Source organism: Falco cherrug, chromosome 4 (genome assembly GCF_023634085.1).
Source record: "Falco cherrug isolate bFalChe1 chromosome 4, bFalChe1.pri, whole genome shotgun sequence".
Classification (NCBI taxonomy): Eukaryota; Metazoa; Chordata; class Aves; order Falconiformes; family Falconidae; genus Falco; species Falco cherrug.
In genome coordinates, this window is record NC_073700.1 from 70,813,531 (window position 1) to 70,840,938 (window position 27,408).

Consider the following 27,408-nt stretch of genomic DNA (forward strand, 5'->3'; position numbering starts at 1 on the left):
CTCGAGTTTTCCTTGGAGAAGATGACCCACATGTTTAAATCTGGAATAAGACCTCTTTGCTTTTGACCTGTGAATATCAAATCATTAGGGTCAGAAATCCGATTTCATCTGCTGTATTAAACATAGTGGGTTTAATCCTCAGCTTTTCTTAAGGAGGAATAAAGTTAAAGGGTGGTGATGATTATTCTTCAACCAGCATCTCAAGCTGGTGTTTTCAGTGTTATGGCAGATATACATCAAAGAACAAATTGTATTTGTAAATACAAAATGAAGAAAATAAATTCCCCTAGTGATGGATTCAGAGAAAATAGTTGTTATGACCGGGACAAATGTCAGAAGTAGTAAGCATTGAACCAAGGGTTAGAGACTTTTGCCTAAAGAGGTGAGGAATATGTAAAGACTGAATAAACACTAACTGAACTACTGCTATGTAAGAATGTGGAATTTTTCTGCCTTTCTCTTTTGAACCTGTTGGTTAGGTTGGATAGGTTAACAAAGCATAGAAAACTTTATTTCTTTATATGTTCTTGAATTTAGAGAAATAATGGTGTGTTTATAGAATACGTAATTCAGTAATATTCTGCTCTCAAATGTACCGTGCTCAGGCTGGCTAGAACTAGTTTGGGTGGAGAGGTGTTGTGATCTATGCAAGCAGGAACGTCATGCTATGAACCTTTAAGAATATTAAAAAGAATCTAAATTATATAGATAAATGATTTGGTATGTCACCCAGGGGAAAAAGATTTTTGGAAACAGTATGTTTCACAGCACAATCGAAATTCAGTCTAAATTGCAAAGGAAACAAACAACCAAAATATGTATTTCCCTAAGGATGTTTTCTGAAGATAGTAACAAAATGTTATGTAAACACTTATACACTAGTTTTTTAAAAACAGATCAGCCATGCATATGTATTGAATTAAGGCAATGCAGTTGACATTTGCCTGGTACTTCCTGGTCCTGATTTTTTAAACTTTCTGTCCAGTTAAATATAGTAGCATCAGTTCTTGTCTTGTACAGACAATAATAATAATAATATGCTGATTTCAACATCATGCTATAGATGCTGTGGTGTCAAGTTCTAGCTTTCAGTGATTTTTTTCAGCTGAATCTGTATTCCAGAAATTATTGATGTGTCTTGCTGCTGTAATTCAGTCTGACTAGTTTTACACATACATGTGTGTTTCCTGTTTGTAGTCCTCAACTTTTTTGAGTGTGCCAGCTGAAAACTACCCAAAAGCTCAAGGTAATTGTGCAAAGTGTTAATCTGTGTGGACAAGCACACAGGATTTTTAAAGGCAGCTCTGTTTCTGCACTACAGCCTCTGTTTAGACACCTGCCTGGGTCCAAATTAGGGCTATACAGCTTCTGTTATATTAGCTTTTTTAAGTCGGGTTGGACTTGTTAATTTACCTCAGGTCTTGAGTCCTGTTTCACTTCTGAGATTGACATGATAGTTGTCCATCACAGAAAGACATGGTAGTTGACATAAGAGAAACCTCATACCTGTGAGAAGAAACAGGAACTCAGTCTTTCCCAGTCAACCCTGTTGAACTGTGACTCTTGTCACTGCGAGTGTCTCTTCTGTCCTGAAGTTGGTACCCATTTTACATAAATTTGCAAGAAGCTGTGCAGTGTCTTTGTAATTATTAGTCTTCATTGCACTGGGTTTGTAGTCTTCTCAGCCTGGGAGAGATGTAGAAAAACATCTGATGGGACTGCTCTGATTTAGCCTAGTTGGGGTCAGGGAGTAGTGGAAATCTTGATTTTCCTTGGCAGTGCTCCCTCCCTGTCACCTCCCAAAACAGTCACTTCTCTCAACTACGAAATGACAAGCAGGGAAGCAGAAGAGACTGTAGTTGCACATATAGAGTGTAGAAGCTGGAGGAAGAGATGAAAGCTGGTTAATCACTGTGACCTTGTCCCACTTGCTCCTGCCCATCCAATGGGAAGGAGACAGCAGTCTAGCGTTGACAATGTATCCTCAGAATTTTGCCAATAAATGAGAGGCAAGGACGATAAATATCCCTGAAATGGGATTTGCACAGATTCCACAACTTGGGGATCAGAAAGAGTTTGCAGTTTATGGTACCAACTTCTGTAGTGCAGTTCACTGCTGCTCTTTTCAGCTTTTTTTGAATTAATTTGACAGTGTGGACTGTTGCAAAATAGTTAGTTACTTTTCTTGGTATGAGTTTAGCTATCTTTAAATTGGAGAATGAAATTAGCTTCAAATAAATCTATTTTAATTTATAAGTGTAAATAAATATTGATGTTTCTGTATCTTATTTTCCAGACAAACCAGTTAGAAAATACAGTATCTTACCTTTCACAATACACAGTGCTGGTGCTTTCCTTTTCTTCCTGAGCCCACGACTATAGTGCAGTTTAGTCAAATTTATTTATAGTAATTGCTCAGAAACTATAATCTAAGGTAAACTTGAGCAACTCGGTATATACTGAACAATGTGAGATGTTTGGCTTTTGTTTTCAGAGTAAAGAAATATGTAATCCTGCCTTGCCAAGGAATGTTTTAATATAATCCTGCCTTGCCGAGGAATGATTTAATAGTACTGACATAGGCATTTTACCACTTAAGAACTCTCAGAGAATCTCAGTCTAGCTTTTAGCCATTTTCTGTATAGTTTTTGACACACACAGAGGATGCAGTCTTGAAAAGATCACTTTAGTCTTCAAAACCTTAGCTCAGCACCTTGAGCGTGCAGTTGTGTTCCGTTTAAGTGAATAGGAGTTGTGTCCAGATTTAAAGTTGAGTACATTTTGAATTGGGATGCTAGTTATTTGGCCTAAACCATTCTTTATAAAATGCTAGTGGATAATATATTACTTACCCAAACCTGCAAAAAGAGGAGAGCACTCTTAATGATGGCACAATATGAGAAATGGTACTTTGCAGTTGAGGTTGGTTTGTCATATTGGTGATAGCACTTCCCATCATTTCCAAAAAGCAGAATTTCTTAAATACAGTGACTATACTTGAGATGCAAATTGTGAAGGAGTGGAGTTTCTTGCATTGGTTGCAGCTGAGTACTGTGGAAGAATTTTTGTTTTGCTGCAGCCCTTGGAGTTTCACAAAGTAAGCATGCATTTACAGCATGCATATGCTTACAAAAGTAGTAGGTTTGAGGTGTTGTATAGTATCAGATTTTTTACATAGACTGCATTAGGATACATTAGCATTCTGACCATCCAAAGTTCTCCTAGTGGTGGTCTCTTTTTGAATCGTGAGATAAACTATGTGTCTGGATTTGTTATTTTGTTAAACCACACACACATGGGAACACAGAAAACATAATACTTTAATTTGTACTATTAACTAGGTGGTACATGTAATTCATATTGGTTATCTGGGTTGGAACAGCTCTAGTAAAAAATGTCAACAGATAATCTAGGTATTAAGTTACTATCTTAGTTACTAAGTGTGTGTGTTTGGTTTTTAACTACACTGGTCTTGACTGGATAGCTAGCAGCATCAGCAATATTTCACTGCCTTGGGCTTTTTCTTAACTGTCCTTGTTTGGAACACTTGCCCAGAGCAAGTGAGTACAGGAAGAGACTGACATTAATGTACATTTTCAAATGGCCACAAAATAATGGGAAGGAAAAGCTGTGCATGTGAGAAAAGCGAAGGGTAACTTTGACTTTTAATTAGTCCAGACTTCGTTGTTATATTTGGGAATTTGACAGGTAGATTCAATGTTCGTATGTTAAGCAGTTTTAAGTAGTGTTGCCCTTATTTTCAATTACACATACACTATTTCATGATAATTAACCATTTTGAAACATGGGTTTCTTTTGGAAGTGCAGTTGCTTGAGGTGGGCATTACACATCTGTGTTCTATGAATTCATGAAAACTACTCAGACTTCCTCCTCCATGTTATTACATGACAACTTAGAATGTTGGAAAACAGACCGGAAAATTTAGTTTAATATGGGCCATGTTCATGACATTTTCCAGGTAGCCTGTTTAGGGTATTAAATGCATACCATTTCTGATTCTTGCAGGCATGTTCTAGTGGGGACAGCAGACTGATGGGGATTTTTACACAACTGTTAGGTTGTAGACTGGATACTATTATCTATTTTTGTTCTCTACCAAAGAGAACTTGTATATTGAAACCAAACTCTTAAGTTTTGGTATTCTGCTTAGCAGAATTTTATCATCTTGGGACATGTTGTCCATTTGGAGAAGGGTGCTGGATTTTTTTTCCTTTGGTTTTAACATGCTGATAGACCTAACTTGATGAGCTATACTTAGTAAAGAAGAAATATTTGAATACCACCGGTGGACGTAAATTGCTCTGTAATTGTGAAGTATGCATTTTGGGGATGCAGAGTACCTCCTGCATTAGAGTTAAAAATGAAGAGAGCAGAATATCCAGGCTGTTTCGGGGAATAACTGATTACTGTCAAAGCAAGATAGCATTGCCAGTGAAAGAATTTACTTGCATGTGATACGGAAGGAAGAATGGTATTTAGTCAACAACTACGGTGTGGAAATACTTCTGATGGAGGTGGCTGAAACTATATTATGAAGGCAGGCAAGGCATAACACACACACCCCTCATTTTGGATAAGCTATTTAAGGTGAATGAAGGTAGGAGAAGCAGGTTGCCAGCAACAGACCAAGGTAAAAAAACCCACAAATCCAAAAGTTATTGAGGTAAGATCTCTATCTTATGATAAAGTGTGTCAGGAATCAAGCCTGAAAAGCTGGTCAAAGGACAAACGAACAGAAGAGGACAGCACTGCGGAGCAGTCAGTCAGCAGGATTAGCAGCGTAGTAACATGTTGTTCATCATGACACAGTCCGTAAGATTGAGGATGGTTTAGTGTACTGAATGCTTTTTAATACCGTATGTTTTCAAAATACCCATAACGTGCCACGTTATACTGCAGTGGATTAAAGAGTGTACAGCCCAATATGTAATAGCCCAATGCTGTTAAATATTTGACACTTGCTTATTCTGCTTACTATTTTGTGAGACAAATAATAACCTTGCAAGGAAAACCACTTCTTACTAATAAAGACTAATCATATGTTTTAATGTATCTGCCATGTCTTTGGACTCATCTCCTCTAGTAAGTTTAATAGCATGGCCAAAGATTTTTAATGTATCAAGTAATTATGAAAAAAGTTGCCACCTGCAGTCTGTTAACTACTTATTACCCTATGCACTTATTTATTGAAGTTTAACAAAATTCTTTTCCTGAAGAGTTGACCTGTGTACTCTAGAAGGCTTGCAATTTCATGTTCTCTATCAAATGGCAATACTTTTCAAACTGCATTTAAAAATCCAAATAGAGTGGTGTTTTCAGAGAGAATTAAATGAAAAACATTTATTCCCTTTCTTTGGGAATTTGTCTTCACATTAATATGTCACAGGCCAAACCTAATTACCTATTCAACCTATAGTATATTTGATCTGCATGCCTGAGTGTCCTACAATCAAATTTACTGAAGAGCTTCTCACTTTTTTCTGCATTAAAACAATTGACTTGAAGCAGCTAACAATTAAAAATAAATGAGTTAACACTTTCTGCTAAGTGCTACCATTTAAGTGGTAATATGCAATTAAAAACTACATTTTAATTTTTGTTCAATTACATTGACTTAAATAGTAATTTTAGTGTTGTATTTATAAACCATTTAATTGTGACATTTTTCCTCTGGCTTACGTGATGGAAAAGTAGATTTGATTTTGCGAATCCAGCAAGAAGTAACCTTTTTCCCCCTATAGTTTGCTGTAATGACAAACACAAAAAGACAAGATTAGCTGGGTTTTGTGTAAATGTGACAGAACAATTTAATTTAAAAAGCCATAAAAATGTCATAGTTCTCAAAACCATGAAAAATGATTCAAATTATCTATTTCATAGGGGGCATGTTCAGATTGTTTTATGGTAATGTAGGCAAGTATTTGAAACATTCTTGCATGTATTTGGTCACGTTAGCAGCTATAGGTAAAGAAATCTTCATATTCAATCTAGAATCAAAGCCCGTTAGAACCTAAAGTGTGAAAACATTAACTGTAGAGCAGCAGCCTTTTTCAGGTGTGTATTGCTAGAGACAGGTGCTTTACTACTTCTTTCTTTAAAAAGAAAATGGTATTTGAGTAGGTGTGTTGCAAATAACTAGTTAGGGTATTTTTATTTTAGTGCTGGAGGGAACTTGCTGTGGAACAAGCTCCATGTTAGAATGGATTGGAATTTTCTCTTCCACTCTGAACCCGAGTTCCTGCAGGTCCTTTTAATATGCTGAAAATCACTTTGAGGCATTCTCTTAACTTGCAGCCTAAACTTACGGTAAATGAACACCTGAGTACTCATGTTCCACTTCTGTGATGTGTTAGTCTGTTATATTCCTGGGTGTAAGGGTGTGAACAGGGTCAGAAAACCATTCTTGATTAAACAAAACCAAACCTGGCCTAAAAAGCATGTTTGTGGTGGGTTTTTTTATTTTCTAAAGCTAGATCATCTGTGTCTCTGGAAGGAATTTATTTTATCCATTTAGTAGTGTCTTTTGCTTTTTTGAACTCTGAGTAACACTGAAGTTTATAGTTACCCTTCTACCAGTAAACCTGGCTCTCTTTACATCGCTTCCAGTTGATGAGCTTCTAGCTTGTGTATAAATTGAAGTGATCATGCACTTTAATGCCATTCCATTTGTGTTAACAGATGCGTAAAGTTCTTAGATACGCTGATCTTCCCCAAGAACCAGAATTTTAAAATGTCTCTTTTCCTGGTGTCCAGTCCTATTTTATGAATATTTATGTCTTAGGGCTGGAGTAAACCTTAAGACATCTGGTTGTGTTTCTTCCTGTTAAACAAGATCAGGTATTGCAGTGACCTATGCCTTGGTTAGATGATGAATATACCTCATTCTGGTGACAGCAAAGCAGCTTCACTGCCAAGAAGGGTTCTTCGTACCTTTTAATAAGACCATTGCTGAAGAAGTTGTCTTTTTTCTTTCAAGTTTCAATTAACAGTCTTTCAATTCCTGTCCCAACCTCATGACTCAGTGTCTTCCATACGGCAGTGTCAGCATGACTGGTGGATCTGCTTAAGACAGGAGGAACTGTATAATGTAAGGAAAAAATATACTTTTTGTTGTGGGATTTTCGGTTTCACGTGAGTGGGCTAGCAGAAGCAGGGCAATAAATGATGTGGTGGGTATGTACTGAGAGATGTACTAGGAGAACTGTAGCTCCTGAAATGTCAACCCTTGTATAATAGGAGGAATGACTTCTGAAAACAAAATTCAGATTTACTAGAAGTGCAACAGCAGATTATAGGAGTCTGTGCCTCCATACATGTTGTGACTGCATGCAGGAGTTGTGGGATTTTGGATGCATTTCTATACTGACTTAGATTGCGGTTTTGTTGGGGTTCTTTGCCCCCTCAAGCCATGTAGAATTGTAAGAAGTGTAACTTGGAAAAAACTTTTATGTTTGTTAATCATTCCCTTTATACCTTCACCCAGATTTAACTGTTTTAACAGGGCTTTGTGATTCAGGACACAAGAATATGATCCAAGATACAAGAATGGGGAAAAATACGAGTGTTCCTCTAAACATCAGGGAACACTTTTTTTTTTTTTTTTTTTTACTGTGAGAGTGACAGAACACCGGCACAGGGAGGTCGTGAGTCTCTCTTCTTGGAGATAGATAGTCAAAAGCTGTTTGGTTGTGGTCCTCAGCAGCTACCTCTGGGTAGCCCTGCTTAAGCAAAGTGTTGGACCAGATGACCTGCAGAGGTCCCTTCCAGCCTCAGTCACAGGATTTTGTACTGGTAAATGGTATGCATTTACTCATTGACTTGCATTCTTTGAGAAAGGAGTTAAAGAGTAATGTCAGTTTAAATTGACTAAAAGAAAGTAATTGTAGAGAAACATCTTATTCATCAAATATAAGTTATGTCTTACCTTCCTGATCAAGAAAAACTGAAATAGAAATAAGTCTTCAAAACACCTCTCTGTGAAAGAAGGCCAGGGGTAGAAAGTTCGTTAGGAAATTTAGGCTTCTGGTACTATTTGAGGACTGTGTAGGAAGTAATTATTCTGTAACTTTAAATGAGGACATTTAGGCTCTAATAACTTTGTTCTTGGTTTGGTGTCCTTTTCATACATGCTTATTTTATCTATGTGGTATGGAATTGTCTTTTTTGTCTGTGGTGACTTTGAACCTTTGTGATCATGAAAGGGCTTCAGTATTTCAGTGAAGGCAACCAATACATACTGCTGTTCAAAAGATGACAATAGCATATTTAGAAAGTAGATATCCATGGAAGATTTCTATAAGCTAGTCAAAAAAAGAAAAAATGTGAATACAGTGATTTCAGCACTTTTGAAAACTTAAGGGAGTAACTTTTGATTAGAAATAAATAGCTTCTACCTAAAATTATTATTGGTTAGTGTAGGAAATCAAAATAATTTGTTTTGTTATACCCAATAGATAACTTTTTCATTTATTTATTTCTTGTGACGGTAATTAGTAGACTCTTGTATTGCTTTAGCAGCGCTTTACTTATAATTTTGTATTTGTGCCATTGTAACTAACACCAGCAATCATAGATATTGGCAGTCTTCTACTCCTGTAGTTTTGAGGGGAGATTGCCAAAGAATTCTTCTGCAAAACTTCTCCTAAATACAAACCGGAGTGTTGTAATTTTTTTACTTCATAATTCTTAGGTGAGTTTACTGTGGCTGACTGCCACATGCCCACCCAGCCACTCTTTCACTCCCTCTCTTCAACAAGACTGGAGGAGAAGATAAGATTAGAAGGTTCATACGTTGAGACATGGAGATCAAGTAATCAATTACTGTCACAGACGAAACAGATTCTGTGTGGGGAAAATTTATTTACTGCCAGTTAAAATAGAGTTGGATGGTGAGAAATGAAGATAAAACCTAAAACACCTTTCTCCCACTCCCCTTGAGGCTGACGGCTCGACTTCACTCCTTTCCCAATTCCTTTACCTCCTCCCCGCTCACAGTGGCACAGAAGGGTTTGGTCAGTTTGTAACAGTTCCTCAGTGCTTGCTCCTTCCTTCTCACAGTTCTCCCTGCTCCAGTGTGGGTCCTCCACAGGCTGCAATCCTTCAGGATAAACCTGTTCCAGTGTGGGTCCTCCCTAGGGTCATGTTTTATTCAGGGCATGTTCCCATACTCCAGTTTTGGGTCCTCCATTAGCTGCAGCATGGATATCTGCTCCAGCATGGTCTCCTCCACAAACTGCTGGAGAATCTTAGTTCCAGTGCCTGGAGCACCTCTTCCTCCTCTTTCTCTGACCTTGGTGTCAGCAGGGCTGTTTCTCACTTTTTCCCTTGCTCCTCACACTGCCGTGCAGCACTTTGCCTTTTCTTAAATATGTTTCCCCAGAGGTGCCACCAGCTTGGCTGATGGGCTCGGTGGGCTCCAGCAGTGGGTCTGCTGGAGCCAACTGGAGCTGGCCATGTCCAGCACGGAGCAGCCCCTCACCTCCTTCCAGAGAGGCCACTCCATCTTCCAAAATCCTGCCTACAGACACCTGATAAAAAATTCTCACATTTCCTGTCATATTTCTAAAGATTTTTGCAATAAAATACTGAAGTGTTTTCATTCTTTTTAAGTCTCCTGTTTTTTCCAGGTGATATAGTTTTAATAAGATGATTGTGCAGATCAATGACTAGTCATTAATAAATTAGAGCAATTTCAGCTCTATTGACAAGAAATTATTTTCATTAAAGTAATTCAGAGATGTTTTTTGAGGTGGTGGTGGTGTTCAGAACCTGAAAATTACTGCTCAGCATTGCTTTCCCCTACAGATTCTTTATGAACTGGGACACTTTCAAAGAAAGTATTAAAAACTGCTCTTGGCTCTGAATTCTTGAAGTAGGAATAAACAATGAATAGGAAAGGGAAGAAAATACCAGCTCAGAACAGCTTTTTGTAATTTAGGGGTTTACATGAAAAAAGGTAAAAAAGAGACATAAAGAATATCTGTGGAAATTTCTCAAGGGTTGGAAGTGGTATTGACTGATACTTGGAGAGTGACCTTTTAGTTTATCAGGTGCCTTCATGGGAGAAAAGACTGGTCAGTCTGGGAGGAAGACATAGGACAGGTCAATAGAAGTGAAAGCCAGAGATGCTGGAACAAATATAGTATAATAGCGATCACATTGTGAGTATATAGTTCATCCAGTGCTTCCTTTCAGAGTCACTGTTTGCCACCTTTTCTTTCAAATGATTGATTACTACTGTTAGAGTATCTGCAACTTTCTGAATATAGTCGTAACTTTTAAAAAATTGTCTTCACGTAGCTGGTTCTTAACTCAATTTGTATTTACTTCTCATCCTTGTCCCCCTGTGTTTTGTCTATTAGAACACAAATTTTTCTGTCTTAAGGTATGGCTCACTACAAGTCTAGGAATAGCCTGGCAGCACCATGTAATACTGCCAAAGGTGGTGGTGGAGGAATCAGTCATTCACTCAGGCTTCCTGCTGAGATTAAGTCAGCAATACTTACATATATGTACATATATATACACACATATAGGTGCACAGCTTCAGAATGATAAAGCTGAATAATAATTCCTTTTTGACCTGCATTAACTGTGGAATATACTTATAAACTAAAATATTGATTTATGTTTCTGAATAATGGCAACTGATTTTGCTTTCCCAAAAACATAGGGGAGCTGTTATGTTGACATTTTACAGTTACGGACATATTTGCATTTTAGTTTCTAATAAGCTTGACCTCTCAAAGTAAACTTTATGTTTGGGGGTTTTCTGCGTTTAAAAATAATCTGTTGACATGCAGTTAGGATGGGTTAGTAGACTGCTTGAAGCTTAAAAAGAATAGATTTGGAAATAATTGATGTGGTAGCCAGTGAAAGAATCTCAACTATACCTGTTTTACTGGAATTAAGTTGTTCTTGTCTCACACAAAAATGAAGAGAGCTGCTTAATTGAGGGGGGGGAGCAGAATTTCAGAAAGGGAAAGGCTTATGCAAAAGGGCCTAAGATTTGTAAGTCAAATGCAAATCCAAAATAAGGTCACCCCAAGAACAAAAAAATACTGCCTTTTTCAAAGAAGATATAAAGGAACACTGCCAAGGTTTTTGTTGAAGTAGTGGATGATCAAAACATAAAGCAGTTTCAAGAAGATGGTAGGGCTAAAAGGAGTTGGGAATTTTTGACATCATGTATTGAAGACAAGTGATGAGGGAGTGTTTTAGATTGAAGCATTCATCTGAAGTTGATAAATTAAAAATTGTTTAGAACAATGGTCTTCACAGTTAGTTGACCTAAAAAGAACTCTTAATATTAAATCAATTTAATGCTGCTGTTAATATTTTAGCAATTACTTAAATGAGCCTTGAAATGGGAGATGGAAGTAGGATACCAATTTTGGGGCTTCATTGAGAATTCTGGGAAGTACAGGCTGGTTAGCATGAATTCCATACTGGGTAATTTTTTGAAATTGTGAAATGAATGATCCTATTGGATGTGCCAGTTTAAAAATAATGGTAAAAAGTCAGCGTGAATTTAAAGAAAAGTTAAGCCTTATTATTTGAGCTTTACAGTGTACTTGGATTTTATAAAGCTTTTGACAGGTTCTGTCAGCAAGACTTCTTATAGAGACAAAGTAATAATACGATGAAAGGGAAAATCTTTAGAGTAATTTGTTAAAGAACAGGAAACATACATTTTTGTTATTGCAAAATGTCACTATGAGAGTTTCATGTATATTTTCAAGCATCTGTTCAGTACTGGAAATGGTCTGTAGTGTGGTAAATTGCAAGGGGTGATGCCGAATTATTCAGGGCAGCACTAGTTGAAATGTCTGTGAAATCACCACTCTGAAATTCCTCTCCTGAGGAGTCCTATCTCTTTCTATGGACTTTCCTACTGCAGAAAAGTTGTGTTCAACTATGTGTTTAGAAATTAAATAAACCACACTGCCTAGGAGTGGTGTGGTTTTGGTGTTCCGGTCTTTTTTTTTTTTTTTTTCCTCCGTTCTATGTTACATATAGAGCTGTAGAGCAGGGCAGAAATGTATTGGACAGACAAATGAAAAGGCAGCAGGGTATGGTGAGAACTAAGAAACTGAATGTGTGTAGAAGGCCAGCTTATAATGTTGATTAAGAGTAAAAATGGGATGAGGAGAGCAGACAACTTCATCACTGGCTTTGTAACAGGAATGGATTCAACTTCATGCTTAGGAAATCCCTAATCCGGGCTGGGGACAGCTGTGAGGGAAAGAATCTCTCTGCCCTTAAAATGCTTGCTGCTACACTTGCTATAGTAAAAGACCTGATACTGAGGCAGAAGAAACTTCATGCTTATGTTTTTAGGTATTACTCTTTTATAAGAGCTGTTGTCTATTTACGTTATGTATATTGTTTAATATTTTAATGGTGGAAGCATTCCTGCATGAAGAATAGTATAAACAAAAATGATTATGGTTAAGTTATCTTGACAAGTTTATAAGTGAATATAATTACTCATATCTTCATATTTACATGTAGTTGCTTTGAAAAATGCTCTAATGTTCTTTCATGCCTATGTAATATATTGTTTAAGATTAAATTATTTAATTTACTGGGGCCAGAGGATATGCAACCAAGAGTTCAAAGAAAATTTAGAGATTAAATAACTCAATTAACTGTTTGTTTTCTTGGGTGCCTCAGGACTGAAACGGCAAATGTGTCATTCTCTTTATTTATTGTCAGTGGAATTCAGGGACCTTTACAGGCCTGTGCATCTGACATCTCTTTAGGGAAAACTATCAAAAACTGAAATAAAGGATAGAAGTAATGAGCACCAGGTAAATATGACCTGCATGGAGTCCTGAACATTGCTACTGTAAGGCGAAGTCCTGCCTCAAACCCTCTGGGCTTTGTAGAAGAATTAACAAATATATGCAGGGAGAAGGTGATCTGATTAATAAAGTCTGCTTGATTTTCCAGAAGGGTTTAACAAACCTTAAAGGCTTTTAAGGAAAGAAAGTAGTCATGGGATAAGAGGAGGGATATTTTTTCAGATAAAGAATTAGTTAAAAGATGGGAAATGGAGGTTAAAAATAAATAGCTCTTTCAGCAGAGCAAGGTTAGCAGTGGAGTTGGGCTGAGTTTCTGCTAGGAATTGTGCTGCCCAGTATATTCATATAGCATAGTGAACAGGATAATACGGTAAAAAGGTAAGCCCTGAGGTGAGAGAGTTTATCAGTGATAGTATTATTTGGAAGAGTGAACATGAGAAGAGACGCTGAAGAACTGCAGAGTGAACTTAGGAGTTTGACTGCTTGGGCAATACAATGCCAGGAAAACTTCCCAGTATGTACATACCAAATGATGAAAATGCTGATCTAGTGGATGACTGTCCTAACTTCACGCACAACGTGTTGAGCCCTCAGCTGACTGTAATACTGGGAGTGTGAGATCTTCAATGAAGCCAGCACTGGTAACATTTAAAACATTAGCTCAGGATCATTCCAAAACCCAATGCAAATGTTAGAAATTGTTAAGAAAGAATAGAGAGCAATACAGAAGAATACTTATTCCACTGTATAAACTTCTGATTAATTCTGCTGTGTGCAGTTTGGTACCTCATTTTGGAGAGGCTGGTTATAATGGAATTGCAGGTGGTTTAGAAAAAAGCATCATGGGCAGTATTCTGCATAAAACAGCTTTTATGTGAGAAACCAGCTGAGCAGATTAGGACTCTTTAGCTAGGAAGAGACAACTTACGGGGCACGCTGTATGTGTATACTATAGAGGGATATTTTTGAACAAAGTTGTAAGTGACATGGAAGTCAGTAGATGTAGACTGTTGCTGGTTTTCCACCCAAAGCCAAAAGCTATGTGTCATCAAAGCTAGCAGGAGCTGGGTTCAAAACAGGCAAAATAAGGTGGTTCCTTGTATAATGGGTAGCACATGTGTGCAACTCATTGTGAAGATAATGTTGCAAATCCAGAAAGTTTATGGTTTCAAGGGAGACTGGAAAAAACATTGTAAGACAGATTCATTGAAAGTTACTAAATAGATAAAATCTATCAAGGAGAAATTCCTTGAGCTAAAAATAATTGGAGTCTGGGAAAATATTAGAGGTAACCTGTATGCTTGCCTTTCTTTTATTCTTGGTATCTGCATATGGTCCCTGTTTCCTCACAGCAGTGGATCTGGAAAGGATGAATGATAAACATACTTTGTGGTAACATGAAAGATTATGTAGTAAAGTTTTCTGGAGCTGCACTCCCTGAGCACAAACGATGAGCATATTGGCCTACCTTTACCATTGCTCTGAAACAGTATAGCTGTCTTTGGTTTTGTGGCTCAATAAAAATGATACTAGTGGAAGTTGGATTTTGAGGAAGCGCTTTGGAAGACCAAAGGGTTGTATGAACATGCGGCTTTGAATAAGAGTTCATATCATTAATACCCTTTAGCAGATCTCCAGAGCTTCAGAAGAGATCTTTAAGAACTGTAGCAGATCCTTAATGTTCAGCAACAGCTGGATCAGTGCCAGCTGTGTATTAGACTTGATAAAACAAGTCTAAATTCAGACTTACAGGTAGAGCAAGAAATTGCGGGAACATAGAAGAATATTGTAAGCAAAATAAGACATTATGGGCAAGAAACAAAATCGGGAAGACTTTTACTTTCAGTTCTTAGAGTTGCTGCATAGAAACACCACCTTCTTGTAGGTTAAATGTTTCCTGATTTGCAAAACTGTCTGGGATTTTACTAGGACCCTTGTTCTACAAATGTTTGCACAGGTATTTTTAAGTAGATGCTGCCTCATGGTTTATTTGCAAGATCATGGACTGGATACACTCAAATCAGTGAATCGCCAAAATTAGATGAAGCATAGCACAAAGTCCTAGGCAGACTGGAAACATGAGCTGAACTTCCAAACGACAGTGATTTTAGTTGAATCTACACTATGTTGATGACAGGAAGAACTGGTCTAAAGCTAAATTTTAAACTAAAGAAATGTAATTATCTCATATTATCAAGTCAATATAAATAACTTTAGAATTTCCTTTATAAATTCTCAAATACTAGCCACTTCCTAATTATATCAATAACACAGTATGTAGTTTTATACTTGCTAATGTTAACAGGTCTAAACAAGTCAGACTCTTCTTGAGAATAAATGCTTTGTTGTCTAAAAATTTGCTTTAAATGTAATTGAAAATAGAGTTGCTCATATAAAAAAATAAATCCCAATGGTTTAAAACTGTCATGCTGAAAGAGGTGGTATGGAATCGCTAAGCGGAAATGTGCATACGTGTAAGAGTGATGCTAAACAATAAGAAAGATGGATGTTTTTTCTGTAGAAGGTGCATAGTGGTTTGAGTGAACTAATCCTTCAATATTGCCAGCTATGTATGATAAACCATGTTAAAGGATTATTCTTTATGGGAATGCTATGATTTTTTTATGTCTACACTTGTTTATTTTCATTTTAAAGACTGTAGACCATAACTCCATAGTTTTAATTTTGTATTCAGTATGGGGAGTTAATCCCAGAATGGGGCTCTTTTTGATGCAAAATCTGAATGCTTGTGTAGTCACAACAGCTGTCCCCTCACCATGTAGTGTCTTCCATTGCTTTACTGTAGAGATGAATTTTGGCCCAGTGTTTCAGTAATATTGGACACACATGGTTTTAGGTGACAAAGCAGTATGTTTATGCATTCATTTGACTCTCGCAGTTACAGTTGGCTACAGATTAGAACAGGGAGGGATACATTCACACCATGACCACCCTCATAGCTGCTTGTAGTAGTTGGATCACAGTAGGCGCTGTTGCATCTGAAGACACAATTAACTGTTGCTGAGGAATTGCAAATTCACAAAAGCTCTTTTACAGCTTTAGCGGTCAAGAGTGGGTTTTCTAAAAGCTTTTTCAAAGATTTTTTCAAATTTATAAATGTTTTAGATCTTCACCTTTTAAAATTGTCAACTTGAAATAAGATGAACAAGTTGATATTTTAATGAAGCTAACGAATTCTTGTGCTGTGAATTTGCTATGTCATTAGCTACAGTTCTACAATATTATTGTAGTTTTGTCCATTGTTTAGGAAGATAACCTTATGAGTTCTGTAATAGTTACAAATAGTTAGTAGAGTTGTGAGCACATAGGAAAATCAACGCTTACCAGAAAGGTCTGAAAATAAAACTTACCAGAAAGCTTCTAACATGTGTACATCATTGAAAAGAAAATCTTGATTTCCATGTGTAATTGTTTAGTTATGCTTTGGATATGGTAAGAGAAAATAGCTGTGAACTTACTTTAAAAACAAAACAACAACCCTCCCCCTGCCCTCCCCCCCCAAAAAAAGAAAAAAAAAACCCCACAGTTTTAATATAAATTAAATAGAAAATTACAGTAAACTGCATATTAAGGCTAATTTTGAGATACAAAAATTTTCATCATTAATTTAAATAATGAATTCTTCTATGATTTTGGTTAAAAGCCTTCTTTTCAAAAATTAAGTCAAATTTCGTAAGTAGGACATTAAGTACCCCAAACCTTGTCTATAAATCTGAGAAATACTTTAGTGTAGTATAATATAATAAATAAATATACGGAATATATTAATATAATTAAAGTAATAAGGTGGTTGTGCAAAGTGGAGATTTTCTATGTATTTATAATTTCTCTGTAGGCCAGAGTGTAATTGTATGATAATGCATGTAATGTATGTGCAAGATCTCTCACATACACATTATTTAAATGTCTTGCATTTGAATCATAGATAATTCATTTAATACTTATATTAAAAACTATCTGAATATGAATGTCTGAGGCTTTCTGCAATGAATAAAGGACTACATGGATCCAAACTAGGACGATTGATAAAATCCTTGCTACTATTGGCTATTATTTACTGTCTTTTAAGTGGCAGGTTGTATTTATGCCAATTTATCTGCTTCAGGGAACACTCTTGATAGCAGAACAAAGTGAATAAAAGTAGTTTGCTTTGCAAATGAATGCAAATGGTGGAGCCTTTCGGGAAGCCCTTTAACAGGAGCAGTGCACTTTGATTATGAGTGAAGCTGCCATTTGGACATGGTGAAAAGAGCACGCTTGAACCATTGATTGGGGGAGACAGTAAAAAGTCAGGAAGGGCCCCGTTAAGCTTGCAGTGCAGCAGGCGGATGTCAGTGTGGTTAGAGCACAGTGGGAGAATGACAGGCAGGATTAGTGTCAGGGAGAAGCTTTGCTGTAGTTGTGGAGATGGTCCCTGGGGTCACTCACCTCTGACTGTTGTTCTGTGCTGATGGCTCTGTAATGCAAACTGCTTGATATGTGCCCGTTCATTATCGGAAATGGTGATTAGAAGAGGTATGTCATAAAGAATTCCTTAAAAATAAATAAAATGGCAAACTACTGATGATAACAAAGATTCAGCTCTGCAGTCGTTGCCTAAGATGCTGCAAATGTCAAAGATGGTTACTGCATCTTGCTTTCTGAGGCAAATGCAATTTCATGCCTTAAATTGCTCTAATTGTGTGTTCCTCGCTGTGTTCACTTTTAGTTGGTCATTATGAAGACAGTTATTTTTAACAGATTGTCTTATGTAGTTAGAGCAAAACATTTTTATATCTTTTCATTATTAGGTGGTAGGAGCATCGGGCTTTGTTTTGTGGCATAACTGTGTTGGGGGGTATCTGTTTAATAGTCTTAATGGAATATTAGAATCAACAGATTTCATTCCTCAGTCATCCCAGAATGCTAAAACATAGAATGATTACAGTGACAAAAAGCTATAATGACTGTTGTGTTTTAGAGATATTTTTTATATATAAAAATGAGGCCATTTTCTTTGTCTCTGCTAAAAATAAAAAACTTACATACGCAATTAAATAAATGTCTAAAATTTTGCATCTTAAATTGTGATTTAATCATAGAAACTTTTAGGTTGGAAAAGACCTTTAAGATCATAAAGTTCAACCATTAATCCAGCACTGCCAAGGCCACCATGAAACTGTGCCCCTAAGTGCCCTATCTGCATGTCTTCTGAATATCTCTAGGGATGGTGACTCGACCACCTCCCTGGCCAGCCTATTCCAGTGCTTGACAGCCCTTTCAGTGAAGAAATGTTTCCTAATATCCAATCTAAATCTCCCCTGCTGTAACTTTGAGGCGGTTTCCTCTCATCCTATCACTTGTTACTTGGGAGAAGCGACCTACCGCCGCCTGCCTACAGCCTCCTGTCAGGCAGTTGTAGAGGGCGATCAAGGTCTCCCCTGAGTCTCCTTTTCTCAAGGCTAAACAACCCCCATTCCCTCAGCTGCTCCTGTTAAGTCTTGTGGTCTAGAACCTTCACCAGCTTTGTTGCCCTTCTGGACACACTTCAGCACCTCAATGTCTGCCTTGTAGTGAGGGGCCCAAAGCTGAACACGGTATTTGAGGTGCGATCTCACCAGTGCAGAGCACAGGGGGACAATCACTTCCCTGGCCCTGCTGGCCACACTGCTTTGGATACAAGCCAGGCTGCTGTTGGCCTTCTTGGCCACCTGGGCACACTGCTGGCTCATGTTCAGCCAGCTGTTGACCAACACCACCGGGTCCTCCACTGCCCAGCAGCTTCCCAGCCACCCTTCCCCAGCCCGTAGCGCTGCGTGGGGCTGTTGTGCCCCCAGTGCAGGACCCGGCACTTCTCCCTGTTGAACCCCCTACAATTGGCCTCGGCCATGGGCCCGGCCTGCCCAGACCCCCCTGCAGAGCCTCCTGCCCGCCAGCAGATCAGCGCTCCCCCCGCTTGGTGCCCTCTGCACACTGGCTGAGGGGGCACTCGATCCCCTCGCCCAGATCATGGATGAAGAGATTAAACAGGACTGGCCCCAGGACTGAGCCCTGGGGGACACCACTTGTGACCGGCCACCAACGGCGTTTGACTCGGTTCACCACCGCTCCTTGGGCCCGGCCAGCCAGCCAGGTTTCACCCAGCGCAGAGCTCGCGTATCCAAGCCCTGAGCAGCCAGCGTCTCCAGGAGAACGCTGTGGGAAACAGTGTCAAAGGCTTTACTAAGGTCCAAGCAGACAACAAACATCCACAGCCTTTTCTTCACCCACTGAGCGGGTCACCTTGTCACAGAAGGAGACCGTGTTAGTTGGGCAGGACCTGCCTGTCGTAACCCCGCGCTGGCTGGGCCTGATCCCCTGGTTGTCCTGCCCGTGCCGTGTGACGGAGCTCAGGATGACCTGCTCCACAGCCTTCCCTGGTACCAAGATCAGGCTGCCAGGCCTGTAGCTCCCCAGATCCTCCTTCCTGCCCTTTTGCAGCTGGGTGTCCCTGGCTGAGCTCCGGTCAGCAGGACCTGCCTGGTCAGTCAGGGCTGCTCCTACGTGCTGGGAAGCGGCCGGGTGAGCCCTTCTGTCGGTGCCCTCGGGGGGATCCTGTCCGGCCCCACGGACCGGGGGTGTCTGGTTGGTGCAGCAGGTCACTGGCCCTTTCCCCTTGGATGACGGGGGCTTCATTCTGCTCCCCGTCCCTGTCTTCCAGCCCAGGGGGCTGGGTGCCCGGAGAGCAACTTGTTCTTACTATTAAAGACTGAGGCAAAGAAGGCACTAATGATCTCAGCCTTTTCCTCATCCTTTGTCACTGTGTTTCCCCCTGCATTCAATAAAGGATTGAGAATCTCCTTAGGCCTCATTTTGTTGCTAGTGTATAGAAACATTTTTTTTATTGTTTCTTATAGCAGTAGCCAGATTAATTTCTAGTTGGGTATTAGCCCTTCTGATTTTCTCCCTGCGTAACTTCATAACCTTTAATAAAAGTATTTATGTTTTTTTATCTTTACTGCATTTTATGATGTTATGTTTGTTGTATAAATATTGAAAGAAATTAAATGAGTCAGCGTGTATAATATACAAAATGCCTTTTTTGAATGTTAAAAAAATTTTAACATCTTAGTGTTGGTCTGTGTTTATGCATTTTCAGCAACAGCACAGGGAGGTGGTACCCAGATACTTGAAGTATTAAGTTTTGGGGTTTTTTTGCATGATTTGATTAAGTTGCTTAAAGATATTTTCTTTTCAGTGTATTACCTCACAAAAATATGTCCAATATCCCAGTGTAATGAATGTTTTACAAATGTTTTACAGGCACCTGAATGGACAGAGGAGGACCTTGGCCAGCTGACAAGAAGTATGGTTAAGTTCCCAGGAGGGACCCCAGGTCGATGGGAAAAGATTGCTCACGAATTGGGTCGATCAGTGGCAGATGTGAGTTCACTCAGATTTGCATTGTATAGAGAGTGACAAAGCAGAACAAGACAGGCAGTGTAGAAGGCAGACGTATATGGGGGCCGATATTGTCTTTTGAGAGAGGCTACAATCCTTTTAGGACCTGGAAGTGAACCATTAACTAACTATGCAAGAAGCAGATGTCAGCCAGTCTCTCCCTCCGCAATTAACAGCTGTAACTGATCAGCTGTATGGGGGATTCTGGTGCTTACAGATTTGAGCTACTGTAACCCAATAACAGAAGAACAATGTGCTTTGGGTTTTGTAGCAGCCTCCTTTCACTGCAAGCGAATGTTTGTGTGACTTGGTTAAGGATTGTATTTCTGTTTGAAGCCAGTCCTTAAAAAATGTAGATGAGCTAATGGTGTTTAGACAGGTGGCTTCTATTAATTAAACCAAAATATCTTTAGAAAGTTTAAAACGAGTTATACATATTATTTCAGTCCCTTTTTCTGGGTTATAGCATGGTTAATAATGATATTGCGTAAAATCATTAATATCCTTGTTAATTCATATTTTTTAGTATTGCACCAGATATCAAAGAAAGCTTGTACTTATGGATTTGAAGTGTTACGATCTTAAAATCCTTAGGGGCTAGGCTGTAAAAAACCTCTCATTTTCAAGCAATAGATCACTAGAACATGATACAGTGTCTGCTGAGGACCATTTGAAAGCCCTTTCAGCTGACCCTATTTTATAGGCTCTGTAGGGGTTAATGAGAATAATGTTTAAATCTGTTGATGTACATTTTGAGATTAGATGTTCTTTATTTATTATATTTCTGGATTTATCTTAAATAATGGGAAACAAAGTCTCTGGTTAGAGTGAAACGTAACCCATTATAGCCTTCTGGGCAATTTGTGTACTTAAGTGTGAGTTTTTCCCGTTAATACAATCACAAAAATAGATTTTTAGAAGTTACTTTGAAAGATTTAATGCATCTATACAGTTCTGTTACATATACTAGAAAACAAGCCATTTGCATTCTTATGATTTTAGAATAACACACTTTATTTGCAAATAAGTGGATGAAAGCAAGAAGTACTAACCTGCTATGTAAATGAAATTAAGTCTTCTTTTGTTTATTCTGTTTAGTGTTGTTTATCGTACTCCTTGAAGTATTCATACTACTGAAGTGGAGTGACTTTATTAAAAAACATGCTACGTTTTACTAAGCAGATATTAACAGCAAAAATACTTCACGTAGCTTGGTAGTATGCAGTGTGCATGGGAAAGATCTTTTGAGATTGCTTTGGAAAAACTGATTCATTTGCTTGATACTGATAATACAGACACCCAGAATGGTTCCACGTATACCCATCACAAAACTAACACCATCTTAAGATTGTCTTTTGCACACATTTTCTGCTTTATTCCTTGAGACAGGTGTAAAAACATTCTCTATTAAGAATCCCTTGCATAGTATATTTGGTGAACATACTTGCACACATCCAGTACTGGCAAGAAAAAACAAAGCTTGCTTGTGTCTTCCATTATGTGAGGAGTCTTGAGCAAGATGCTGCTCTTTTCAGTGAACTGGAAAGAGAAGTGAGAAAAATGTGTATGTTCTGAGAGCTGTCATTTTCTTGTATGAAAGAAAGGAATATTCAGGGATCTTTATGTGTGGAGAAAGGTCTGAGTGTAATCCTTCTTACTTCCAGTGACTATATGATTATTGTAAGTGTTCTCACACAAGTTTTTACTTCTCTAAAAATTTCTAAGTGCTGATAACGTTGGGTCAGCTTTCCTGACAGAGACTACTTATTGGAGTTTCTGTGACTTTTATCATCGCATTGTGCAGAGTTGCAGTGATTAGGTTTTAAGAAGAAATACTTAAACAAAAGCTTCCTGGAAATTTCTCTAGATCTTAAACCATTACTGCATCAGTATCAGAAATGTTGAAACTGGGAACTACTTCAGATACATCTGTTTAGCCATTGAATGAGACGTACAGGTTATCCTTTATATTTGTTGAAGCTGACACAGAATAGCATCTAAATTTACACTAAGGATTCTGATTTTGCTTGGGCATCACTATAGTTGAATAAGAAATGTTACACTAAAGCTGCAGAAAAACCTTCTGGTTTTGTTAAATGTTGCAACAGGAAAAGAGGTGTTTGCATGTGCAGGCAGCATTTGCTGCACAAACAACTATTCCTTGTTTCTGCTGGGAAAGGTGCAGGGAGGTAAGTTTTGGTGTATGAGGTGCTGTTTTGAAATAGCTTGTGTAGCAGGATTTGGGAATCCCTTGCTTACATCTAATTTAACATTAGTCAAGCCAGAGAGAATTTGAAGTGTGTGTTATATGGCAAATGCACTAGATCTTAAAAAAGAAAAACATCCAAGGACAAATCTGAATTTGTTTTTCTGACATTTTCAGTGACACAGGAAATACTTTTTAAATACTTGAGACCAATTCCTGCTTGTTTCTTCTCCTGTAAGGTATCAAAAGCAGCAAGGCTTGGTTTTCCTTTCAAAGTTAGAGAACTGTAGTAGAAAGGATTGACAAGGTACAGTGTGCTTGTTTCTGTGTGATTTTAAACATTCAACCCCTTTTTAATAGTAGGTGTTAATAGGTGTTAGGTGTTAAGAAAAACAGTTCAGAGTAATACAGTCCAAAATAATCTCTTTTTTTAATCCATTGTTGCTTCTGCCTCAGATATTTCCATACTTTTTAAAGAATAAGCTGAAACCATTCATATATACTAGAAGACCATCAGAGAAATTCACTCACTCTGACCAACCCAAAGAAATTCCATTTTAAATTGGTTTAACTCCTTCCTTTTTAAAAAAAGTAAATTCCTACATCAAACTATATTAGCTTCTACTGGCAATTTTTAAGCAGGATGGAGTGACTTGAGAGTGTTCTTGGCTTTCGTGACCTTTTCAGCTTCATGGTGGTGTTTTAACTTAGTTTTGTGGATTTGTTTGCTTCGAAGGTTTTTAAATAAATTTCTGAATTTTCCTCCTGCAGCTATGTTAATGAGTTTTGGAACAGTATGAAGCAAGGTTTCTAATGCTTGGAGCTTTAATACTGATTTTTCACATACAAAGAAGGCCCAAAAATTTGTTTGACTCCTTTTCAGAGAGATTTATTCATCTTGGAAAGTTCTTCCTTGATTTTGCTAGAACATGACTTTGATACCCCAGAATCTGGTAAGCATATGTAAATCTTACAAAGCTAAGAGGAACTGAAAGTATACTGGAAGATGAGTAGAATTCAAAAAGGTCAGAGCAAATTTGAAAAATAAGTTGCAAAAAAATAGGGTGAAGTTAAAACAGAGAATATACACAAGGACACACAGCAAAGTGGTGGTGATCAGGTTCACAAATAAAAGATGCCCAAAAACTGGCTAGGAGTAGCTCTTAAGAAGCAGGAGGAGCATGGGAATTAGGAGAGATAATGAGTTAGATACAAATCAACAAAAATAGCAAGTTGTAAAAAAGGCAAGCAACTTACTGAGAGTATACAAACCAGGAGGATGGTAAACCTGCCACCTGTGTCCTTAGTTTGTGTCTAGTTTTCACTATTGCACTTTAAACACATGATTCAAGGTAAAGATTCCAGATGAGAATAATAAGTCTCTAAAATGTGACCTACAAGGAAAGATTATGAAGGAATTCATGTTGTTGAACTGGAAGAAGATAGGAACTGAGGATGTGAGTATTCAACTACCTGAAAAGAAAGCTGTAAAGGGGGAAGGGGCTTTGCGCTGTATTAGTTTTCTAAGACAAGAAGTAATTACCTCAAATTTTATCAAAGGCTGCAGAGTAACGTTGTGGGGCAAAGAATTACAATGGAGGTGATAAAGCTGCTGTGGAGCCTCCATATTTGCAGGCCTTTGAGAACAGGTTACACAAATATCTGCAAGAGACATCAATGTAGTGATTCTGCCTGAGGTTAGGTCCTTCTCTTCATATGGTCTGTGATTAGACTAGCAAGTGCAAGCTATCTAGGAGGAAAGGGGGAGGAAACAAAACCTTCCCTACAATTGGAAGCATGTGTGAACTTGTTTTAAGAAATGTAAAATTAAAGCCAGATAGTCACTGTAGTTGGTTAGTAATCGCTGCATGTACCTTAGCTTGGCTGTTCTTAAGTTCAGTAATTCCTAACAAAGTGTTATTTCAGATTTTTTTTCCCCGTTACTATTCAGATTGGGGGTTTGTAGGCATTTAAGTTTGTTAATTGTAATTTCTGACAACACTGAACAAATAATGATTACTATAACGCCCATTATCATGGATATGTCTACCAGATTCCCCATCCAAACAAGTACATCCACATGATGTGATGCGGGCCACTGGGAAGTGCCTGCCAGAATCCAACAATGAACAGCAGTGTCCATGCTGTAGTGCCCCTGAGCTCATTCAGCTCTACTGCTTTGATTTATGCTCCCTCATGTGATACCAGCATAAATATCTTTGCAACATACTCCTGTGCTTTTCAGCTCAGAACTAGGTTAAGCTTGCAACTGTGGTGCAGACATACTGTAAGAAGGCTTATTACTTTAACTTTTGTCATGTTAAATATAGGATATGTTTATCTTGTCTCTCTTCAGGAAGACATCTTTTAACAGCCAATGAATAATCAACCCAAAATAGATGAGGTGAAGTTGTGCTCATTCTATCAGTATGTTTAATTATTTAAATTGCTAATTGTCATTTTAGTATGTGCATATTGGGAATTTAGCAATCTTCTCCCATAAAGATGATTTTCAACCAGCTTAATATAATGAAATCTTACTGCTTTTACAACTGAAAGCTTCCACAGCTTTTAAAGTCATTTTTATTGCAATTGGCTGGTGTTATAAATTAGATTTTCAAGTACTTTGATTATGAAAGGGAAATGGAGTTCAGTTAACTCTAATCAGGATTCCTGCCTGCTGACCTGGTTACCTGTACCACTGCTCTCTGTCATCCTCTAAACATCTGTTCTTTGACCCATTTTCCTTGCTGAACTTGTTGCTCCAGGGTTAGTTCTCATTCCTGTCCTCCAATACTTAAGGAAATAATTGACCTTTTAAAACAAAATAAAAAAGTTATGTTTGAATTTCCTAAGCACTATGAACACCCTATAACATAATATAAATAATGAATGGAATGGAGTTTCAAGACTATTTCTGCAAAAATTACATTGTTTGATTTGACAAATGCTAAGCCTTATGAAGATTTATAGTAATGATTGTCAGCTTTTGCTAAATTCAAAAACTGAGAAAAAGCATTTAGATGTGAAATTATAGAAGTATATTGTACTTGACAATGCCTACCTTTATAGATAAAAAGTTTAAAAAAAAATATTTGCTGAAAGGCATAAATTAATTTCAGTAACTACAAAGGACATTCAAATTGTAAAAATAACAGAGGAAGGAAAAGCTGTCTGGCATGCCAAACAGACTTTAATGTGATTATTAGGTGCAGGTTTTTTAAATTAAAGGCAAAGAGATCTCAGATTTCATACTTGTGAAGTAATATCATTCACTTGTCTTACAGGATTTAAATTGATTCTGTTTGCTCCTGCAGTCACTAATCTTATGCATTTGTGTTGCAAAAACAGACTGATTAGGATTTGTTGCCTGTACAGAAAAATACCAAGGTAGACAGCAAAACAATAGACAGGTGGCTATATTTGAGCAAACATTCTAAATTATCATGAAACCCAAAAACAAGGTTTGGGGAGTGCTTATTTTGTGATATCTCTTGTATGTCCAAGCAACAGATTCAGCCTTTTAAGTCTGACTGTGTGAGTTCATACTCATCGTACTTTATATGCCATTCTAAAATAGATTTCTTACTTTTGACAAACGTGAGCTCATTACCTTGCCAGCAAGAAAACATGTATATATGAAATGCATATGTAAAAGTTCATGAGTTTATTAGGTGTTTGGCTTCTGGAGATTGTTTTCCTAAGTCTGTTTTGCATTTCATTTTGTATACTATGTCTGTGTTAACTCAGTAACTGTGCAATCCAGTTGTGGATATTCTGAAAGATTCACCCCTAGCAGCTTGCATATATTTATGTAATCAATAGTTCTTGCAGTTGCTTATTGAAGTCTAAAGGCCTAGCTCCGTGTTGAGGTCTGAAAGGGGTTATGAATATCTTAGATGGGATTTAGATCTTATGTAGGTCCCTCAGTCTGAGAGTGAAATATTTGAAACGCCTGGCTAATCCCACAGACACACCAGAAGGTCTCTATTGATACTTGAAGGGAAGGAAAAAGTGGTTGGGATTGATTTCCTTCATATAAAGCATGACTAGCACATTCTTTTCACTTAAAGGAGAAAGTTTTTTACAGAAGACACCAACTTTTAATTCAAATAGGTGGCTTGTGGGGTGGTCATGCCAGTGACGCTGCAACTTTTTAGAGTGGCTTGAATTAATGTAATGTCCCACATGCATCCTGGTGAGCTGGGTTTGAATTCCATTGCAGAAGTCATAGCTTCTGACTCAGGATGCATTTTGCATCGACAGTCACAAAGTATGTCCAAGCATTTGTTGCAATGGGCATTTGAACCAACCTCTTGCCTTATGTGAGTGCCCACAGCATTGAGCTAAAGACTCTTGAACATGGATTCCAACTAATAAAAGGGGGAAAAAAAAAAAAAAAAAAGCATAGTATGAGGTTTCCAACATCAAGACAATTCTCGTTGCTGAATTCTTCCTCTTTCTGTGTCCTGAAAAAAGGAGTAATTCTGCTGCTGCTTTAAATTAACTATTTGGGCACTTAAACTGGAGAGAGGCTAGTGTTCTGCATCTGGTGATTTAGGCCAAGTTTGCCTTTTTTGCAGGCCACATCTTACAACTGCCTCATAATTAAACTCACAGTTGTTTTGGGTGTTTCTGTTGAGGAGGCTACCTCTTCTCCATCTGCTGTGGCAAAGTTTAGAATCACACACAGCTTCAAAGTCCGTAACCATAAGAAAACTGTACTGTTGCCAGCTGCAGCTGGTTGGTCTAAGAAAATTCAATTAAATTCCTAACATGTTTCTTAGTTTTTTCAAGAATAAAAGCTGTTGTCCTTAAAATAATCATTTGCTATGTTAGCGTTACATTCAACATGTCATTTACACAGTGGATAAAGACTAGTTATGTTACATAGTTTTGGGAAAGTTGGTAACAGTGTACTAAGCAAACTGTTG

At 37.9% G+C, this 27,408-nt stretch overlaps 1 protein-coding gene across 1 annotated transcript in view; it reads left to right on the forward strand.

Moving 5' to 3' along the window:
• The window catches only part of DNAJC1 (DnaJ heat shock protein family (Hsp40) member C1), a 113,351-nt gene that overhangs the window by 76,840 nt on the left and 9,103 nt on the right, over window positions 1–27,408 (forward strand). Inside the window, exon 9 of the mRNA XM_055709385.1 lies at window positions 20,131–20,250. Coding sequence (XP_055565360.1) covers window positions 20,131–20,250 — 120 coding nt within the window. The remainder of the gene's footprint in view (window positions 1–20,130; window positions 20,251–27,408) is intronic.